The sequence below is a fragment of the Echinococcus granulosus genome, assembly GCF_000524195.1.
Source record: "Echinococcus granulosus chromosome Unknown EG_S00110, whole genome shotgun sequence".
In the NCBI taxonomy this organism is placed as follows: Eukaryota; Metazoa; Platyhelminthes; class Cestoda; order Cyclophyllidea; family Taeniidae; genus Echinococcus; species Echinococcus granulosus.
In genome coordinates, this window is record NW_020170490.1 from 124,932 (window position 1) to 144,456 (window position 19,525).

Sequence of the window (19,525 nt, forward strand, 5' to 3'; positions counted from 1 at the left end):
TCATCTTAGTAGCCTCAAGCTTGACTCCATTCTGAAAATATAAGTATTTGGGCTTTGGGTGCAATCGACCTAGGGAAAATTTTTCATCTTTTTTAAAGAATATCTATCTAACCTTTTTAAGCAACGTAAGCATTATGGCTCCTTAATTTGTAATATTTACGTTTTTTGTGGTACTCCTAATTAAAGGAGTCATTGCTGTCTGACTCGTCATGGAATAACTTGTTTTAAAAGGGTACTGTTTTAATTCACTGTTCTTGATTGCGCCCAATCCAAGGCCACCCTATTAAGTGTAATGACCTGGTCCCTTGACGATGAAATTAAATTATTTCATGGGTTGATGCTTTTTAAACCAGTCGGTCTGGACCGAAACTTTCAAATGATTTGCCTTGCTTACCGACTGCAAGTTAAGGAAAATTTGCCTTGTTCTATAAAGAGTATATGGGAGCATTTGAATAAATTGTATAATTTAGAGGAGCTGGTAAGTTGTGCTGTTGTTTCTGTTTTATGTACGCTTTCCATGTTCTCTTATAGAATGAATCTGAAGTTATACCTTACCCTCATAGACCAGCAGAGTTCTCTCTTCCTGATGAATTTAAGGAAATCAAATCTCTTGCATTTCCTCGTGTGTCCTCGACAGCTGCCAATCCTGATACATCCTCCACTGCTGGACTTACTGGGAGACATAAAAGCAAATCAGGTTAGGGTTGGCTCCTTTATTTGAGGTTGAGTAATCACCCTTTTTATCGACGTTGGTTCCTTCTTCTTCAAAGCCTTAGATTCCACCTATAAAACAACCTTATTAGCCGATGAAAATCCCTCGACACCAGCGGCTAGTTCTCCATCCATCTCACCTCGTTCTGTCTCCTCACCATCATCGTCTTCGACTGCTGCCGTGCTGCAGCTTACCAAACGGACTCGGAAGTCATTGCGCTCTGCCGCCGATAAGGATGTATCAATGCCCCCTCCTATCTCCGCGTCGTCAGGCAAAGGAACCACAGGCGTCATCTCCCATTCTCATCGCAAGAGCATACGCCGTCAACACTAATTTAACCGGTCTATCAATTTCTCTCTCAATGCCCATTTTGTATGCCTGTATGTAACAAATTAATCCTTTAGTGGTTTACCTTCTTAGTTTTATGAGTGGTACGTTGGTTGATTGTTGCTGCTGCACCTGTTGCTTGATACTTTCACCATAATAGGAAACTTTGGCTAATGTTAAACCGTTCTGCTAGTATAAAGACAACTGCTCATCACAAGATTATGGGCGTTCTAAGTTGTTTTATTGCTTTAATCCACTTAAATTATTTCCGGTGCCTGATCCGGCGTAATCAGTCGCAGTAAACTGATAACATCATGCTTGACGGAGGTATGGGGTATGTGGATAATCATCACTTTCGGTAAAAGGGGAATTCCAAGTTTTGGTTCCCTTTTGATACCGCCATGATTTCCTTGAAAACGTTGCCTAAATTTATTTCCTACGGATTATATTGACGGCTTATTGAAGGGCTTATACTTTTGATGTGTCTATAGTCCTCATTGCATACAGAATGGTCTTAATTATGGGAATGGAGGGGAGCGCAAATAAGCTGGGCATCGGTGTTATTCGAGACGGTGAGGTGCTCTCTAACCCGCGAGTCACCTACGTTACCCCTCCCGGTCAGGGATTCAAGCCGACAGAGACAACAATCCATCACCGCGCCCACGTGGTCAATCTCGTTCGAAGGGCACTTCAGGAGGCGAATGTTAAGGCCGAGGAGTTGGATGCTATCGCCTACACCAAGGTAAATTTAATCTAATTTGTCCCCTGAAACAGCGCATTGTTTACGTTATAGTTCCTTAAAAAAATATCTTCTCTCAAAAACAGTGTTGCCTTCCGATTCAGCATTAGGGATTAGAGGAAGTATTTGTGAGTAGCGTTTAATGATAGTTCAGGAAAGCTGATTTCATTTGAAAGGAGGTGTTTCGGTGTTAATACTTGTTACCGCTTGACAGCGATCAAGTGTTTGATCTTCAACAACGATTTGCGATGGATTGTGCCCTTCTCTTTATTTATCTAGGGTCCGGGAATGGGCGGTCCATTGCAAGTGGTCGCTATAGTTGCACGTGTGTTGGCCCAGTTGTGGAATAAGCCGTTGATTGGAGTGAACCATTGCGTCGCCCACATCGAAATGGGACGTCTTGTGACTGGCGCCAAGGCGCCTATTGTGCTCTACGTCAGCGGTGGCAACTCTCAGGTTATCGCCTACTCCGGCGGACGCTATCGCATCTTTGGTGAAACTCTGGACATTGCTCTTGGCAACTGCCTTGATCGGTAGCATTCCCACACCTTTTCATTCAGGTTTCGTTCTCTGCCTTAGTGATTGACACTTCAAGAACTGTTTTGGTCGTTTGCCATTTATTGTAGATTCGCCCGCGTCATTAATCTCTCGAACGATCCCAGCCCCGGCTACAACATTGAACAGGCAGCTAAGAATGGGGATAAATTCTATGAGTTGCCGTACGCGGTCAAGGGCATGGACGTATCCTTCGCGGGTATTTTATCCTACCTCAAAGAACGCGCGCCCAAGCTTCTCATCTCGGGTGAATACACTCAAGCTGACTTCTGCTTTTCACTGCAAGAAACCGTTTTCGCTATGGTTGTAGAAATCACGGAGCGTGCGATGGCCCACTGCGACGCTAAGGTTGGTTGACTAGTGCATATCGTAACCGGTAAGAGGAGAATGTTTTTCAATTCACGAGAACTTGGCGGTAATTTAAAAAACCAATCTACTTATTAACTTTTTTTGACACTATAGGAGGTGCTGATAGTGGGTGGGGTAGGATGCAACCTGAGATTGCAAGAAATGATGGCCTGCATGGCAAAAGAGCGTGGAGCCATGCTGTGCGCGACAGACGACCGATACTGTGTGGATAATGGAGCGATGATAGCTCAAGCGGGCTACGAGATGTTCCGTGTTGGAATGACAACTCCCCTGGCGGAGGCTACCGTTACTCAACGCTACCGCACTGATGAAGTTGATGCAAGGTGGCGTGAGTGACCTCTCTTAACTCTCCCCTCTTGTATACACTGAAATTGTGCAAATAAAGCATCCACTTCACCTAGTGTGACTGCAAGTTTTGTAAGTGCAATCTAAGTGTGATCCACTTACCTCTCCAGTTATAACATATGAGCAGCGTTGTATTCTTGATGATTAGGCCCTTGAAAACGCTTTAGTGCCCTTATCAAGCGGGCCGAAAATCCTCCCCCTTTGCGAATTTTTTCAAGAACTTTCGAGTGTCGGTTTACGCATTTTACGGATTGCTTACTAGCATCCTTGACGGTACTAAACTTCTGAATTGATCAGGAATTTTCATCACCTGTATGAAACTATACCGGTTTTCGCGTCTCCACCGCCATTGTAAGCGTTTCCGGCACAGCAAAACCCCGGCGACACAAACTGCAGGTGTAGACGTGAGTCAGCGTCCTAGAGTAAACAAATAAATCAAAAGGTGCAGGAACGATAACCAAAGTAGCGAGCGTTTCGTTGATGCTTTTAAATTAACCCCAAATGAGAAGATATTAGGCTGAACACCGGGGCGGTCAGTGGTTTCCAGCCTGGATTCAGTCGTCGTCAACGCGTATTCATCCACACTACCACGACTTTGCGACGCAACTAACACTTCCATCGTGAGAAAATGAAGCAGTAGTCACTCTTTGGAATTATTGTGATAAAAACCACCTCGCCATTATCGGCTCTTCAAACTATCGCAACTATCTACTTATGTTTCCACTCCAATGGGAAATGCGATTATAAGTCGGATAAAGATTTGTTTAGATCTAAAAATATCGTAAAGCGCTAAGGTAGATAAAAGTTCACCGTGCCAAAAAAGAGAATCACGCAGCAACAAGACATGCATCCAAGTGCTCGTTCACCAACTCCGCCAGCACAGCTTGGAAGCAGACCGGGCATTGGACCGCTCCCATGGGCGTGAAATCGCTATCGTTGCTGACGGACGGGCCGGCAAAGCTAGGGTCAGAACCACAGCCAGTGGCTGAGGCCGTGGCAAACGTGGGTTGCAAGGACGTGGGACGCGGAGCGGTCAAGGCCAAAAGGCGAGATCGAGCCGATGGGGACGGAGAACCCCCTAACCTATGCCCGACTCCATTAAAAGGAACCACCGGCTCTTTCAACATGGTCGTCTCTGATGCCATGGATGAACTCGCATGTGTATCTTCTGTTTTGAGTGACTTTTGAAAGAACTGGCGCAGATCTACAGAGGTAGGACGCATAACAATTTTGTTAACCTTAAAATCTCTAGTCCTCATTTAGAAAAGTAATACGGATGGAAATTTAACTACAGGCACTTAATGAACGCGTGATTTCCGATTTTACCCTTAATGCAACAATAGTTTACTTGCACAGTTAATCACTGGTTGATGTGGAATGCAGTGCCATCGGCATGCCGCGAGTCAGAAGCAAAATTAAGGAGAAATCTTGTATGGCTATTAGTAGAATGCTAACTTCTAAGTAAATCAGTATCTACTCGGGCCAAATAATCCCAAAATTCAACTGTCCACGCGCATGATTTACACATATAAGGACAACTCTTACCGGGCGTAGAGCCGGAAGTCTTCACTTGGGAATTTGATTTTTCCCTTCCCTTTTTACTCTTCTTCGCGGTATTTTTGGGACTTTCAGGTTCTGAAATCTTAATAAACTGACCTGCAAGATGGAAAGTAACACCAAATTAGACACATGATCACACATTGGACAGTGTGTGGACGGAGAAATCGGGAATCATGCGAGGAATACGACCTGACACAACGCAAATGCATAATTAACGCAGTAAACTGATAACGCACCAGAACAGGAAGCTTGATGCTCAGCCCACCAGAGATCGTTAGGTCCCGGTGCCCGGTTCATAGAACGTCTCACTAAACCATAAAATGGGGGACGATTTGCACATGGACCGTTGCACTTCCACCAGTGAACTTTATAATTATCAACTTCGTCATGAAAACTGTGGTAAACCTAAAACGAGAATGCGATGCTTAAAAGAGTGGAAATCCGAATCTTCGGTGAATTTGTATAGAATAACCCACAGTTATGTTGGTCTTGGCACATTTGTTAATCCGGTTCATGTGGAATCGGAAAACGGGCCCATGAGCACTACGATCCTGTGTACAATTAGTCACTAAAGCTATAATCTGCAACTTACCCTTTTGTTCTGTGTTACAAAAAGATATGCATGTATCATCTCGTGCTAAAAACAAAAATTAATAAAGCATTGGAAAACTACCAGTAAAGTCTCCACAAGGTCACTCCGTGGGCGATATTTAAGAAGAGGTTCGCTCAAACGAATCGAACAGAGGCCTCCAGGACCCTCATAGATGCACTGACCTGCGCAGAGAGTCATTCGAGGACTCCACCGAACTTCTACACAAGACAGTCTTCCTCCAAAAAATTGAGCGTCAAAGGTAGCAAAAAGACTCCGAACATCAGGAGTCGGGTCAATAGACTGCCAAATCGGATCGACCGGCGATATCTCTATATTGGGGGTGAAAAGACCTTCCTTATCTGCATATCTTCTCTTAGGAACTTTTGTGGGTATTCGGTCGTTTAAGGGATGATATATATGATAAACCGGATTCAATTCGTCTACACCCTGCTCACGATTGTGTTCACCAGACATGACTTTCTAGAAATCTAAAAAAGCAACACATGCTGGCCACTAGATTTTTACATAGGCAAAGAGACTTAGGAAATCAAAGGATGCATGTTGACGCCGAATAAAAAATTTTGCACGTGATTTTGCACACTAGCGCAGGAAAAAATCAGCTTTGTAATCAACTACATCACACAACAGAAAAAACGCATGACATGAGATAAACCATTGATACGAAATAGCTAGGAGAATATATAAGAAACAGTTCAAAACGGTAGTCGATAAGAAAAGTCAATCCAGCAATCGAGATCGAACGCAAACACCCAAGCAAGAACAGCCGCGACAACTTCGAAAATATGACCTTGAGGTTTGACATGATAAAATTAAGTACAAGCATTGAAAGAACCTGTAAACTGGGTTCTCCTTTTTACACGTAAGTTTGTCTTCATAATGTGCAGGTTTATGTAATAAAGGATGCCTCTCTTGGCCTAAGATACATGAAAATGATCTCTATGCATCGTTATTGGAGATTAATCAGTACCTATTATAAAACAATCCCCACATAGTTTATTCATTTCCTCAAAAAATTTAGTCTTTCTGGCTTGAAGAATTTGAAAGTTTACTCTCTTACTCTTCTAAAGTATCAATTACCATCGCAACGCGTAGAAACCGAACTATGTGCAAAAATATATAATCAGCATGACACCTTTTTAAAATGGTCTTGCTGAACCTTACTTCTCCACTGTCTTCATTGTTAATGCATTACAAAATAAAATCTAACTACTTCTACCTTACATCTGCATAAATTAGTAGATGAGTAATCGATATTAATGACCCACCAGGGACTCAAATAATAATTTTTTTAAGCTCTAATACTTGAATTTCGTTTACGGCGAACCTGATGTTCAAATTTTAATATTGTTCTTACACTGAGCGAAATCTGAGTATGACTCTCCCGCCTCGCACTACTAATGAGCCCGACACGACCAAGGTGACCCCACGCAAAATGATCTTCGGCGACCATTTGATTATTCCAACGTTACCAAAGCCAATATCGCATTGCCGCCGCACTACACTATCATTTTTGGCTGTTATGTGGGTTTTACTGTGTATACTTGCAGCTTAAAAATGACCAAACTGTTACTGGTGAATTTCGATAGTCGTATGTAGAGGATTACATGAATGGTAGCAGGGCCGCAGGAGGTCTCCAGCTGTTGAACTAGCCTCCGGGTCATGCTATTCCGTACGCCGACATTACGTATTCTGCATGAACATCATATCTTCCTTAGCCTTCGATATCTCGGGCCACTGCGGTAGCAATAGGACCCCAAACGTGGAACCTTCTGAAAATGAAAAGAATTGTAAATAAATTGCGCGACAGCAAAGAACACCGGGAGCCCCTCAGCACCTACCTCAAATTGGTAGACCCCTTCAAGATGCACAGAGATGAAGCCCCAGACGAAACTAGACACACTAAACTGTTCCCATTGAAAAGAATGTTTGTATCTCAACAAATAGGCCCAAAATCCCCACAAGGAATAAGTACGAATTAAACGCGAGGAAGTGAGGTTAGCTAATCGCAATGATCAGGCAAGCTTAGCACTGTCGCCTCCATTGAATTCAGCTTGAGATGACCTACATTGCAAGTCTTTCTGCCACATCCTTCAACAAGATTTTGCACACGCCTCGACCTACTGGCGTAAAGGGTAGACTTGCAAAGACTAAATTGAGTACAAAAAGTGAGCGCTTAAAGCTTCTTCTTTTCCTTCCTTTCTCCACCCACTGTCATTCCTCCTTTCCCTCAGCCTCCATCTGAACGGGGCGAAGGTGAAGGGTAAACTCGGTGTGGTCCTCTTCTTCACCCACCTGTAGAGAATAAGTTCTCCTAAATTGTGCTGACATCGATACGCCAAATTTCACCACTTCAATGGCATGGTCGTTTGCTCCGCCCCCTGACAGTGCCATCACGCTTACGACCACAATTCAGACAAATCAGAGGTAATCTAGCATACGGAAGGTGGGGATGGAGACGGCGAACAGGTGGGAGATTTTGGGGATCAATTAAAGTCTAGAACATGTCTCAGCACAACGCTAAATTGTGCGTTGGAAGATCTTTAACACCCAACCTAGAGCGTTCAAGGCTGATGACCGGTGTGCAAATCCAGATGTCGGTGAGCTCCAAGCATCTGAAAAAGAAATGCATGGTCAAGCAAAAGCCCAAGACCCCACCCCACTATTTCTTCAAAGAGAGCATTTTTCAAACTGAAACGATTATTTTGAAGCGAGTAAGCAGCAGCGCCGTCTTATTCACGTCTACTCTTCACTTTGAACTTCAAGGCTAAAAGGCTCACATACTTCCTGGCCCGGTCCAGACGCAGTTAATCAAAATGGCAGGCAATAGTGTCATCATATGTGTGTGCGTGTACAGAACGAAAAATTTTTTATGAGGCTTCTTACAGACGTGAATATCTGCTCGTACAGAAGACCAAGCATTTATGCAGCGCAAAGCCTTCAGAGACCGTTACACGTCAGCCAATGATGACTGTCCAACGGCTGACGGCCTCGACACCCGGCCTGAGGCCAGAAAACCGATCCCTAAAGCAGTACCTTGAAGAGTATTATTTCAACATAGATAACAAAGTGAAACAGGTCCTGACATCGTCAAATGGCATTCACTCATTTAAACCACCCTGGAAAAGGTATTCTCACTTTATCAAGCATGATTAGATGATAGAAAAGACTGGGCCTTATCCCGACTCGACTGATGCAATTATACACAGCGAAGTGAGACCGAATTAGCTTTATTCACATGCCTTCCTTTTCTGATTGACATGAGGCTGACTACGCGATAAATGCCCACTCTCGGCCAAAGGAGAAATATCAATCCCTTTTGAGTCCATTTCCACAGAATTATTACATTCACCAAAGTGGCAAACATTGCCAACAGCAGGGACATTCATCCCTTTTTTCAAACGAACTTGCTTTGATTTCGCCGGCAGTGATGGAGGTGGCGATTTTAGACGTCGTTTCCGATCAACGCTTTTCACTTCGCTTCCAACTTGAACGGCTGGCTGGTCAACTTGGGAGGTATCCATTCCATAGGGATCCGGTAGTTGATAAGCCTTCGATGCCTTCTTTGGTCGCAAGGATGAGGTAAAAAAGTGGACGGGCGGAACAAAAGTATCGGCGTCGAGGAAAGGGTACGAATCTGCATTGCGAATTTGTATGTACGGAGGATGATTTCGGTGGAGGGAATCCACTCGCCTGATGCTTTCAATGTAGCCATCTTTGTACCACGAGGATGCGTCGATGGCACTACGCCAACGTCGGGCAAAGGCGTTTCGGGCTACAAATAACTCGGATTTGGGATAGAGGAGCATCTATCTAAAGTACAAAAAACAGTGACAATCGTCAAGTCATTATCTTTCGGTCTAAAATGCGGCCCTCACAAAGACTATCAATGAAACGATTTCCTTGAGCCCTGTTAAGTAGTTTAAAAATACAAGTCTCAGAGATAAGTGAAAGGTAGTCACAGCGGTTCAGAAAGGCTAGGTAAATTGGGAGAAGAGTAACAGACAGAGAGCTTCCTCGAGAGATCAAAAATAGATGATTCAATTTATCACGATCTGGTTTAGCCAGTTGTCCGCACTACGATTGCGATTCCGAAGCCGGCTTACCACAAGGTATGATGAATCCAGTCGGTGATTTTCACATCCATGTTGTTCATTTCAGGACAGCGATCGACTGCACAACACAGCGGGGCGATCTTACACCAAGTTGGGTCACCACGACGATCGAATGAATATATTCAGGGAGTGATATAACACTTTATTCTGGCAAAGAAACTGAACGAGTCTTTCCAGGACATGAACTGAATCTGCCCACACCCTCCTCAAGGCTTTAATCTTGCTTTTGGAGACTGCACCACAATGACACAAGGATGACAGAGCCTTAGAGCGCTACATTAGTGGCAGCGGAAAGTGAACCCGATCTTAGGCAACTATCCCCATTTCTACTGCTGGATGATAAACCTTAGCGGGGCGGAGGAAGTGCATGTGCTGTGGGCGGGAGAAGTGGTGACAAACCCTAGCGGAAGGGTTGAGAATGACGTCTACCTTCAGCAACTATCCTCAGTCCTACGGTCTGCAGGAAGGCTATCAACAAATGAAGCTACACTTGCCGTGCATCATTTGGAACAGCTCGTTAAGGGGTTGCCAACGGTAACCGATATGAAGATGTCAATCAAGTGAACATGCGGTACCTCCTCCACATCTCTACTAGCCGGATGAATTGCAAAAAGATAGAAGCGAAACCTTATCATCGCGCAACCATGTCAGACCCCGTCCTTTGTTATTTGACTCCGCCTTTGGGCCAGTGATCCTACCACTAGCGATGGACGCAGGAGACGGTCAGCGCATCTGCTCGCCCTCTTAATACAGTTCCTAAACAGGACGAAACTCCAGATGCAGTAGAATTGCCACGAGAAATCGGCGACGTTGCGGTCAGATGCCTTCCTAATTGCAAGCAGATTCATGAACGGTGCGGTTGGTTCGCGGAAAATTTTTATTTCTACACCGACTACGTTGTGATGGCTGACACGGGAGGTTAACCAAGGGGAGCACCAGGTACGACGCTCAAAAGGTTTTGGTGACAAGGCCAGGCTTCCTGGCCACGCCAGTAGCCCCCAGTCCCTACCCACCCCCTTACAGTACGTCAATAATGCACACTCCGTCCAATTAGTATATTTTCTTTCGTCTTTAGGGAAATCTCAAGGCGCTACCACTATGCAAGGCTACGCTAGGATCTGTGTGCAATTCGCAGGGCAATAAACCAAGCCCCGCCTTGAATTTACTGAGAACGGAGACAAAAAAGGAAAAGCGTCATGTAGCTAAACACACACAGGAATGTACATTGATAAATGAATGCCTTAGACCTCCAACGCACTTCTGCAGTCCGACCCAATCTCACCTCACCATCAAGTCTGCACATACACACACAAGGGTAATGCCAATCAATGAGTTGGAATATACGCACACATCACACATGTCACATGCAGTGCGAGGGGCCACCCTCTTCTTCTTCTATACCAAAAATTGATGCACTGCCGGGCTATCACTATCATAGGTTATGCTACAAACTCACAGAAAGTACGACTATCAAAATGCAACTTTCCTGAGGGTAGTTAGCAACCAAGTCGCACAGAGACAAAGATAGATAATGCCACACAAAGAGAGGTAAAGTCATCTCTACAAAAAAGGTGCCTCAGACAGGCAACAACGGAAGAAGGAAAGTAATAATCATCTTTATTAATGCGGCTTTCAATCGCCACAGGCACAAGCAAATTCTCTGTACAACGAAGCAAATTAAATGCACAAAACTAGCATTGGTGTAAAAGAGCCAGCAGACGGAGAATAGAGAGCTGGTAGAGTCCATACATTTGTACAAAACTGACAAAAGGCGCGCAGGAGGAGAAGAAGGAGGCGAAAGTTAATGGGAGCTACTATACACGACAATGCTACTGCTGCTGAAGCCTAAATTGGCCAGACAAGGAGCCACCGCAGAGAAGGGGGCTCAGGGAAAGACTGAGGAGAGAGAAAATGAGCTGCATCAGCACATTGGCTGAGAACTGCCAAATGGGAAAAAAAGAAAGTCAACTTCAGAGAGAAAGTGCCGTGAATGAAAGGCTAAAGAGCGAAAAGAAGAGAGATAGAGACGGAGAGACATATCCTGAGAACATTTAGTTGAGAGTTCCACGGCATTGTGGGGCACCGCATAGGCAGGGTATCTTTTCGTCCTCGTAGGGGAACTTGTAGTCGTAGGTGATTTCCTCCATAACCTGTATATCACGCTTCGAGTATATCACTATTTTCTTGCGGCCCTCCACCGTTATCACCTTGGCGTAACAATTTGGCTGGAATGAAAAACCAACGGGATGTCGATAACTTCATCGTAAAGATGGCACATGCATACAACACTGCTTACTCATGAGAGTGTGAAAGTGGATTGATACCAGCATCAACATTACCTGACAGCTGTGATTGATGAAGCGAGCGTTATTTCCATACATCGTGGCGTCAATGACAAATTCATCGTCAATGCGAAAGAGATAGGAAGACCCAATTCCACGTTGTTCATACCGCTTCTCGCGCAGCTCAGCCACACCCTTGCGAATAACGTGACCCACGTACTCGATCACCATCTCTTCGGCGGCTATCGGCTCCAGCGCAATCAGACCCCAGTGGTGGATTGGAGATTTGGCAAAGATTAGTTGTTTTCGTCGAAACTATAGAACAAGTGGTTGAGATAGTGGACGCTAGGGAAAAGCGTTGAGCCGCAGCTGTTGCTACTACTCACCTCTAGGTGGTTGAACTTGAGCAGATCACCCGTTTCAATGTCCTGGAATTCAGCGAGCAGGCGTCGCTGAACAGAGCGAACTTCACGAGCCTGTGTCACTTTCTTGCGTTTGGCTTCACTCGCCTGTTCGGTGAGCTCGTCAGCAAGGCCGTGGGCAGCGTTAATGGCATTCAGTTCCACCGAGGCGGGAATGAGCGGGAGGGGATACCGTTGAGTGCCGTCCTCGGATACCATGCTTCGTCCTACGCACCAGGATCGACGAAAACGCTGACTCGGATCCAGTCGGTAGAAGCCCTGTGTTCGCGCACAACCTAAGAGTAGGGGCAATAACACATCATGAATGGCATGTTTCAAAATAGAGCGCTATCAAAAGGGCATTGGTGCCAAATTGACCAAAGGGAATATCATTTTTATCCAATGCCAAAAAAAAACTCTGACCTCCCTGTTCCATTTACCAATTGCTAATATTACTCTTAGAGAATATCTAACATGTAGCAAAGGGAGAAACTGTTTCCTACCAGTGGAGTTGACCGGTGGACAAGAAGCAGCAGGACCCAGATGAAAGTCGATCTCATCAGCCATAGATTTACTTCTTCGCTTAGCACGATTACTGCCACTGGACCAAAGGGCAGCCTGTCTCTGCTCCAAAGCATACACCTGCTCATATAACTTTCGTTTCTGCAAGGACAGCATAGGGTTCGGTTTAACTGCAAATGCTAGAGGGTCCCCATCGCACACTGGTGAGTCAGGATTCAACTCCTCGGCTGAAAGCTGATCTGACATGGAAGAGTATTGCTCGGAAAATTCTTGGTGGATGGGATCGAATTTCGACCGCTTGCTCTGACAATTACGAGGCGCGCCATATCGACGCTTCCGGGTTGCAGAGTCAACGAGACCAACACATGCGGTGGGACGACCTTGATGAAGTCGACCATTGGAGTCAATAAAGGCCCCCACATCGAGGGGATCGGGTACCAAAGACGCGGGATGATCAACCCAAGCTGTATTTTTTATCAAATCAAGCAGCTTGTGGGGATGGCGGATATGAGCAGATGAGAGAATGGAGGCGAGTAATTGGGCATTTGTTGAGGATCCGTACTCTCGAATGAGGTTGAATAGTTCATGCAGCAACTCCACGTCTTCTGAGTCAATACCAAAATCGAGGAATGATGTCAAAATCTAAAAGAAGCAACGGCCACATAAGTTGGACCCTGCGGAACACAATTACTTCAAAATGTTGACACACACTCGATTCCTTTCACACTGAAGCTAAACTAAAACCCGAGAAACCCCCAAAAATGAATTTATAAGTCCCTCAGTTTCGTGGGTATTGCTATTTGGTGAAAAGAGGTGCAAAAAGTCCCCATCATTGGAACAGGGTTTAACATGTTAAATCCACATTTTTGCTTTTTGATATATCAAAGGAATAAATGAACTTGACATTTGGCTTTGATTGATTCGAGTATTGTCAAAAGAATGCATACCATTTCCTCATCTTGGGGAGAGCGAGGACTGAAAGTCTTTAAGCATGGTTGAAATTCCGATCGTTGAGAATTGCGTTGAACGTCCGACTTTTCTACAGGAGTCAGCAAGTTTGCCAATTCCCTCGACCCAACGACAGCCCGTCGCACGGGTGGCCTTTTATACTCTTGACGCCGTGGTTGGACAGCATCGCATCTTGCTGGTATTCTGCTGACTGTGCGATCCTGCAACAGCCCAGAGCCAGGTAGCGAGGAGGAGGAGCGATGGACAATGAGAGGCTCTACTGTTCCAGGCGGTAGTGATGTGGCACAATGACCTGTGGATCTTTGAATTGGGGTGGTGATTGAAGTAACATTCTCCTGCATCGAGGCTGAGACAGAGACCCGTCGACGTGCAGCACGTCTCGACGTTCGATAAGTGATTGTACCACCAGGAGGAGGAATATGAAAGTAGTTGTGCTCACAGAGCAAAGATTCTGGCCACTGGTAGTTACCTTGGACTGTCTGAAATTTTGGACAAAAAACCAAACAGTAGTGCCTCCTCACATAGGAGTTTGTCAACATCGAATTCCTTTCTAACTCACCTCTACAACTTCACAGGAGTCGGAAGAATCACCATCCATGTCAGCAGAAAAGAGGGGTGACACCGGAGGTCTACTGTTTTCTGGCCAACCCAATTGTGTTTTTGAGGGTGAGGATCGTTTCGATACGAATACTTCATCATTACCCTCTCTTAGGACCTCCTACGTGCAAGTCAGGGAGGGAATGGCCAGTTAAAAGCATAAGGATATCCCAGAATTGCAGCACAGATGAATTATGACTTTAGTAAATAGATTTGACCTACCCGTCTTGTGTCTGAAAATAAGGAACCCTTGGAGTTCGATCGCCACAACGGCATATCACTACGTGCATCCTGATTGGGAGTAGTGGTAGCAGGAGTTTTTTGTTTGTTGTTTGCAATGCCTTTCACACTTCTGGCCCGATGAAACGACAAGTTCTGTTTTCGTCGAGATGTGGGAGTCAGAGTGGCTTGATAGCCTTTATATGATTCGCCATCGCCATCGTCGTTCTCCTCCTCCTCCGCAAATTCATTGAAGGGCGAGGAAGAGTCTTCCGAGGAAATATTGAATTGAGGTCGATTTCGATTCTGAATGTGTTACAGTAAAAATAAGTACCAACCCAACTGCCAAACGTGCACTACGTCACTTCAGGAAGACATCTTACAGTAGTACCGTAAACAAATGCTAATCGATTTGCTAACGAAAAAAAACCACGGAGGCCCTTTTAAGCTCCCTCCAATGACAATAAAACTATTCCCCTACCATCAGGGTCTTCGTTCTTTAAACCCTTCTGCATATCTATGGGGAAGATATAAAGTACGGGGAGGGCTACGCAAGTAACGTCACCCGTTTTTGCGGAGTGGCACGTTCCATCTGAGGAGTCCAATCGGAGTCGCTTGAGGATTCCTTAGCCATCCCATAACGCGGTGATCGATCACGCTTTGAAACGACAGAACCATCTGTCGTATTAGAGATCTTTGCGTGACGAACCAACTGAGTGCCCTCCTCCTCGTTATCACCACCTGCTTCATCCTTTTCACTCTCATCTGCAGTCGATTCGTTCTTCAAGCTCTGCCGTGATCGGGCCTGCAAAATGCAAAAAGAAAGCGAGATGATTGATTGAAAAGCCAAAGTAACTTTTCGGTAAGCCAAGGATCCGCAAAACAGAAAGATAATCTAAAACCCAAAACTCTGGGTAGGCACACTTAAAGGGAGTTCAAAAGGAGGGGACGCAATCAAAAAAGAATGGAATGCACGCATAAATTAGTGTAGGAAAAGTACACAAGAACCGCTGTATAGACAATAACAGTCTATGGAAATGTAGGGCGCGAACAGCATTCAAGCCATTTTGGAGATGAGATCAGTGGATCTGGTTACGCCCAATGACGAATTCTATAGTGATAGCATACTTACCAAGGCACCGTTTGACCGACCTGGGCGGTTGAATGGACGACGACGCCTTGCCGTTTGCTACTTGCTGATCGGCCTTATTGCGTGTACTTCGCTGATTATTTGCCCTTTGATGGCGGTTCAACCTTATCTGTTGAAGTCGCACTTCCAAAGGGTCATCATCCTATAGATAGGGATGAATGTGTTACACGAAGCACACCATATTAAACGAATAAAATCTCTGCCAGAAATTAGTGAAGGCTTACATCAGAACTGAGGGAACTCAATCCGAAGGAGGAATCTTCGGTACACTTTGCATTCGATTGAGGCGAATCGTGTGCTTCTGTCAATTCAGGCGTCGGTGAGGGCGCAGGAGAAGACTCCTGATGACGACTCTCATTAGAAGTCAATGGAGATGACGACCTCGACTTCGAAGTGCATTTCTCAGTGGAACTTTCATCCGCAGGTTCGACTCCTCGGTTCCCTTCAGACGGGCATCGTGAGCGAACAGCATCACTGACGCTAGAATCCGAGGAGCTAAATACAACATTTCAGTACTGGAGGTCGTGCAAGCGTACATCAGGGGGCAAAATGAACCATTGGTATCCCTATTATCTAGCTTCATTTTCATGTTGCGAGATAAAAAACATATCAACGCCAGCCACTTTGGTTTACAATAAGGTACTTGTAGGAAAATCAAATAAACAGAACATTATGTACAGGCGTAATCTTGATGAAAGGGCAATACAGGGCTCGCTAGAAGAACACTAGAAAGACGTATGATAATAAACGAACCTATCATTAAAAACATCGTCGACTCGAAGAGTGGGTTTGCCGGAGACACGCTTAATATTTGGCGAGCGCAGCGTAACTGGTTTCTGCTTTTTCTGCTTCCTCGAAGGTGATGGTGAAGCCGATGGCAAGGAAGAAGAGGAAGACCGGCTGATACTGTCTTTTAACGTCACTTTTCGCCGGTTGGGACTGATGCGTTGGTCGGTGCTGGACGGAGAGCTATCATAACGCCTGGCAGAGGTGAAAGTACGCTTTGAGGCGGCAGGTAAGTGAGGGGCTAAAATTGCAAAAGATACAAAGTTATTAGGGCATTAACGACAGCAAAGCACTGGATTAATTCAAATAGACACACTTTTGAATGAATGCCGTGATACATCTTCGGTATCGAAAGTAAACCGTTGCTTATCAACCACGGATTTATGCATCGCAAACTTGGATGGAGAGGCAACTGTGGGTTCTGTTGAATCCGATGTGGTCGGAGAAGCGTCTCGAGATGTTGAAGAAGAAGACGATGATGAGGACGCCTTCAGACGTCTGCTTCGCCACTCCCTCCTCATTTCAGCATGATGTCGTTCTCTAGTGCGATGGGAAAAGGATTTTGAAGCACTCCTATTACGATAACGGTGGGGTGAAGAGGTTTTCTTTGGTGGAGTTGGGGGCTTCGGTTTTCGCTTGATTTTGGGCAGGGCAGTGCGGAGGCCGCTAAAAATGCCCAAACCACCAGGAGTTGAGGTAGAGAGAGACGCATCTGATCGCTGATTAAAACTGCTGGCGTCAACTGTTTCCGCGTGTGCAGAGGGTAATTGATAGGAAGTTGATGCCGTGTGCGACTTTAATAGACGTTTACTTGAGGAAGTTTCCTTGTGGAACTCGCACTAAAACGTGATTTCGCATAATTATATAAGGCCTTCTGAAAATGGTATCCAACGAAGTAGATCAATTAGGGCATTCAATTTAATAATGGGAATCAAAGAGAGAAGGTGATATTTTACCCTATTTGAAATCGGAGCTTACGGGATCACTGACATCGACGATATAAGCAATGATGCGAAATGATACAAGTTTTAAAAATATCAGGAGCAATGCTTGAAGTAAAACATCACAAGCTATAAAGTTTGTATTTTAAGGTACTATTGTTTGATAAAAAAAAATATGGGGAGTACATTTAGTAAAATATGACGAAATCCTTATTGATGTTAGTTCAATAGTTCGCCATGAATCCATTCGATGCGATTTCACTGTGGATCGAGAGACTAAATCACTAAGACACTGAAAAAATAATGGTTCTTTTTCGTAAAAAAGTTTGAGCTCAAATCGAAATCAAGAGCCAGACTCGTGTAACTTGGTTCTAATGGTCAATGAAGCAAAGGAACTGACACAAAATAAGCATTTTAAGCGTGAACGATTTAAGCAAATCTAATTCAATGCAAGTCCTGAAATTCAAAAGCAAACTTTAATAACCCCGTGGAAAGCAAACGTTCCCCCCACCTACCGTTTTTTGGGATTCCCACCAACTATCGAAAGTACGAAATGCGTATCCTTCGATCAGACGTCGTTCGAGGTCTTTCCTTATAATATCGCGCAGTTCACGCACAAATTGGAGGGAAGTTTCTGCTGCCAGTCTGGTAACATGGAAATAATCTATCGCGGGTTTTGGTGAATCCTGAAGCAAAGGCTGCTTCAACGTCTGACGAACATTCTTACATTCAGGTTTCATGTCCTCATCAAAGGGAGTAGGCAACAAAGTTCTACGAGCCACAGCAGCCTTTGTGGGAACTTTAGGTTCAGTTTTTAAGGCATGTGAATGGGATGTCAAGGAGGGCGGCGTCGGCATAAGTGGACTCTGAAGAAGCGGTGCCGGTTTCAGCTTCTCAGAAAAGGTGTCAGACAATAGGGGCGTTTTTTGTGGCTTTATATCGACATCTTTCTTAGATTCCTTCAAGGAGAGGAGTGAGCTAGAGGCATTGGAATGCAACAGTTTCTGTATTCGGACATCCAAAGGATCCTCTTTAGGAACTGGAATTCCGTTGATTGAATGCGGCAGCATTGAACGTTCACTGATCGAGGAATGGTAAACAGATTGCAGGAAGGAAGAATCGGAGCGTTTGAGTGTGCAATCGTGTGAATCGGTACTTACTACACCTCGTGAATTCGTCTGAAAAGGGGAATTGTTCCGATAAAAGCCACGATTTCCATGATTTGTTAAACAAGGCATTAAGGAATCATGGTCTGATGGCGAACGATGATGGGGATTCGGCTTGAAAACTGCTTCCGACTCAGTAGTAGGCATAACAGATTTACTCAGCAAGTTGTGTGACTTGTCTGACTGAAATTTCGAAATTAGATCCCGAGACATTTCATCCTGCAGGTAACTTAACAGTGCATACCTCTTTTTCCCTATTATTGCAAAAATAAACAAAGCGGAAATGAATTACCAAATGTGTCAAGTTCTACTTTCATAATATTTCCCATTTTTGAAGTATTGTTCAGTTTTTCAGCACAAAGCTTGGCACTTTTGGTTGATTGGAAAACCACCTTGCCAACTCCCATATGCTTTTGGGATTGAGGATGAAAGTAAACCTTTGCCTCTTCGATTGTCCCAAACTCTTTGCACATTTGTTCCAAGTTTTTGATGTTTATATTATCGTTCAGGTTGGAAAATGTAACTTCTTTTTCTGGACACGGCCCTATAAAGTAAGCATCGAACTATTTTGCTAATTAGACTAATATGTCAACAAAGCGGTTACCTTAAAGTTGGGAACGGGAAGATCCGAATTTTGTTTCCTGCAAAACATTCGCAGCTGCGGCGATATGCGGGGGTCAATAACAGGCGTGGGGCTAGGACAAGAAGCCTGGAAGTGTAAAATGTGAGGCTACGCGCTTACTCCGACAACCACACCGTCAATTCTGTACAATTTCGACTTGCAAGAGGGGTCCAGGACGGGATCGCGCAACAACTTCGCGGCACGAAATTGCGGGTAGTTGTTGTCGCCCATCACACAGCTGCAAAGATAGTTAAGCAAAATCGTTCCCCAATAGGCCGCTGTTTTTGGAATATAGAGAGGAGTTGCCCGAAAATAAAGTCAACAGCTCGAAACTGAACCTGGACAACATATCCTACTGTATCAAAATATGCATAAACATGCAGGAGTAATAAAACAATGCACATGGTGATTACAATAAAGATAGCACGATTACCTAGTAAATTATTCCTCCATAACAATGTTAAAGAAGGCTAAATAGGCTAAAACAGTCGTTTAAACTAATTCCGAAGAACCCACACTTATTAAAAGCAGGAATACA

The 19,525-nt window shown here is 44.6% G+C and overlaps 3 protein-coding genes across 3 annotated transcripts; 1 reads left to right on the plus strand and 2 right to left on the minus strand. All coding sequences in view use genetic code 11, as the record gives it.

Moving 5' to 3' along the window:
* Nucleotides 1-292: 292 nt before the first annotated feature.
* On the plus strand, nt 293-3,038 carry EGR_08552 (putative O-sialoglycoprotein endopeptidase; the record flags this gene model as incomplete). The annotated part of the gene is made up of 8 exons (XM_024497801.1): nt 293-478; nt 532-697; nt 777-921; nt 947-1,092; nt 1,531-1,781; nt 2,058-2,311; nt 2,405-2,681; nt 2,796-3,038. 8 exons carry the CDS (start codon nt 293-295, stop codon nt 3,036-3,038), a joined length of 1,668 nt encoding a protein of 555 aa, XP_024347782.1.
* Nucleotides 3,039-3,367: 329 nt separating this feature from the next.
* EGR_08553 (Zinc finger RAD18 domain-containing protein) lies at nt 3,368-10,622 on the minus strand (the record flags this gene model as incomplete). The annotated part of the gene is made up of 8 exons (XM_024497802.1): nt 3,368-3,464; nt 3,879-4,251; nt 4,593-4,703; nt 4,844-5,012; nt 5,084-5,244; nt 5,304-5,679; nt 8,625-8,961; nt 10,615-10,622. The coding sequence occupies 8 exons, from the start codon at nt 10,620-10,622 to the stop codon at nt 3,368-3,370; spliced, it is 1,632 nt and encodes a 543-aa protein (XP_024347783.1).
* A 761-nt stretch (nt 10,623-11,383) lies between these two features.
* On the minus strand, nt 11,384-19,218 carry EGR_08554 (Histone-lysine N-methyltransferase SETD1B; the record flags this gene model as incomplete). The annotated part of the gene is made up of 16 exons (XM_024497803.1): nt 11,384-11,557; nt 11,672-11,929; nt 12,001-12,311; nt 12,519-13,179; nt 13,485-13,985; nt 14,066-14,224; nt 14,326-14,628; nt 14,888-15,127; nt 15,471-15,614; nt 15,697-15,967; nt 16,226-16,499; nt 16,575-17,097; nt 17,715-18,619; nt 18,658-18,928; nt 18,970-19,074; nt 19,108-19,218. 16 exons carry the CDS (start codon nt 19,216-19,218, stop codon nt 11,384-11,386), a joined length of 5,211 nt encoding a protein of 1,736 aa, XP_024347784.1.
* Between the last annotated feature and the right edge of the window lie 307 nt (nt 19,219-19,525).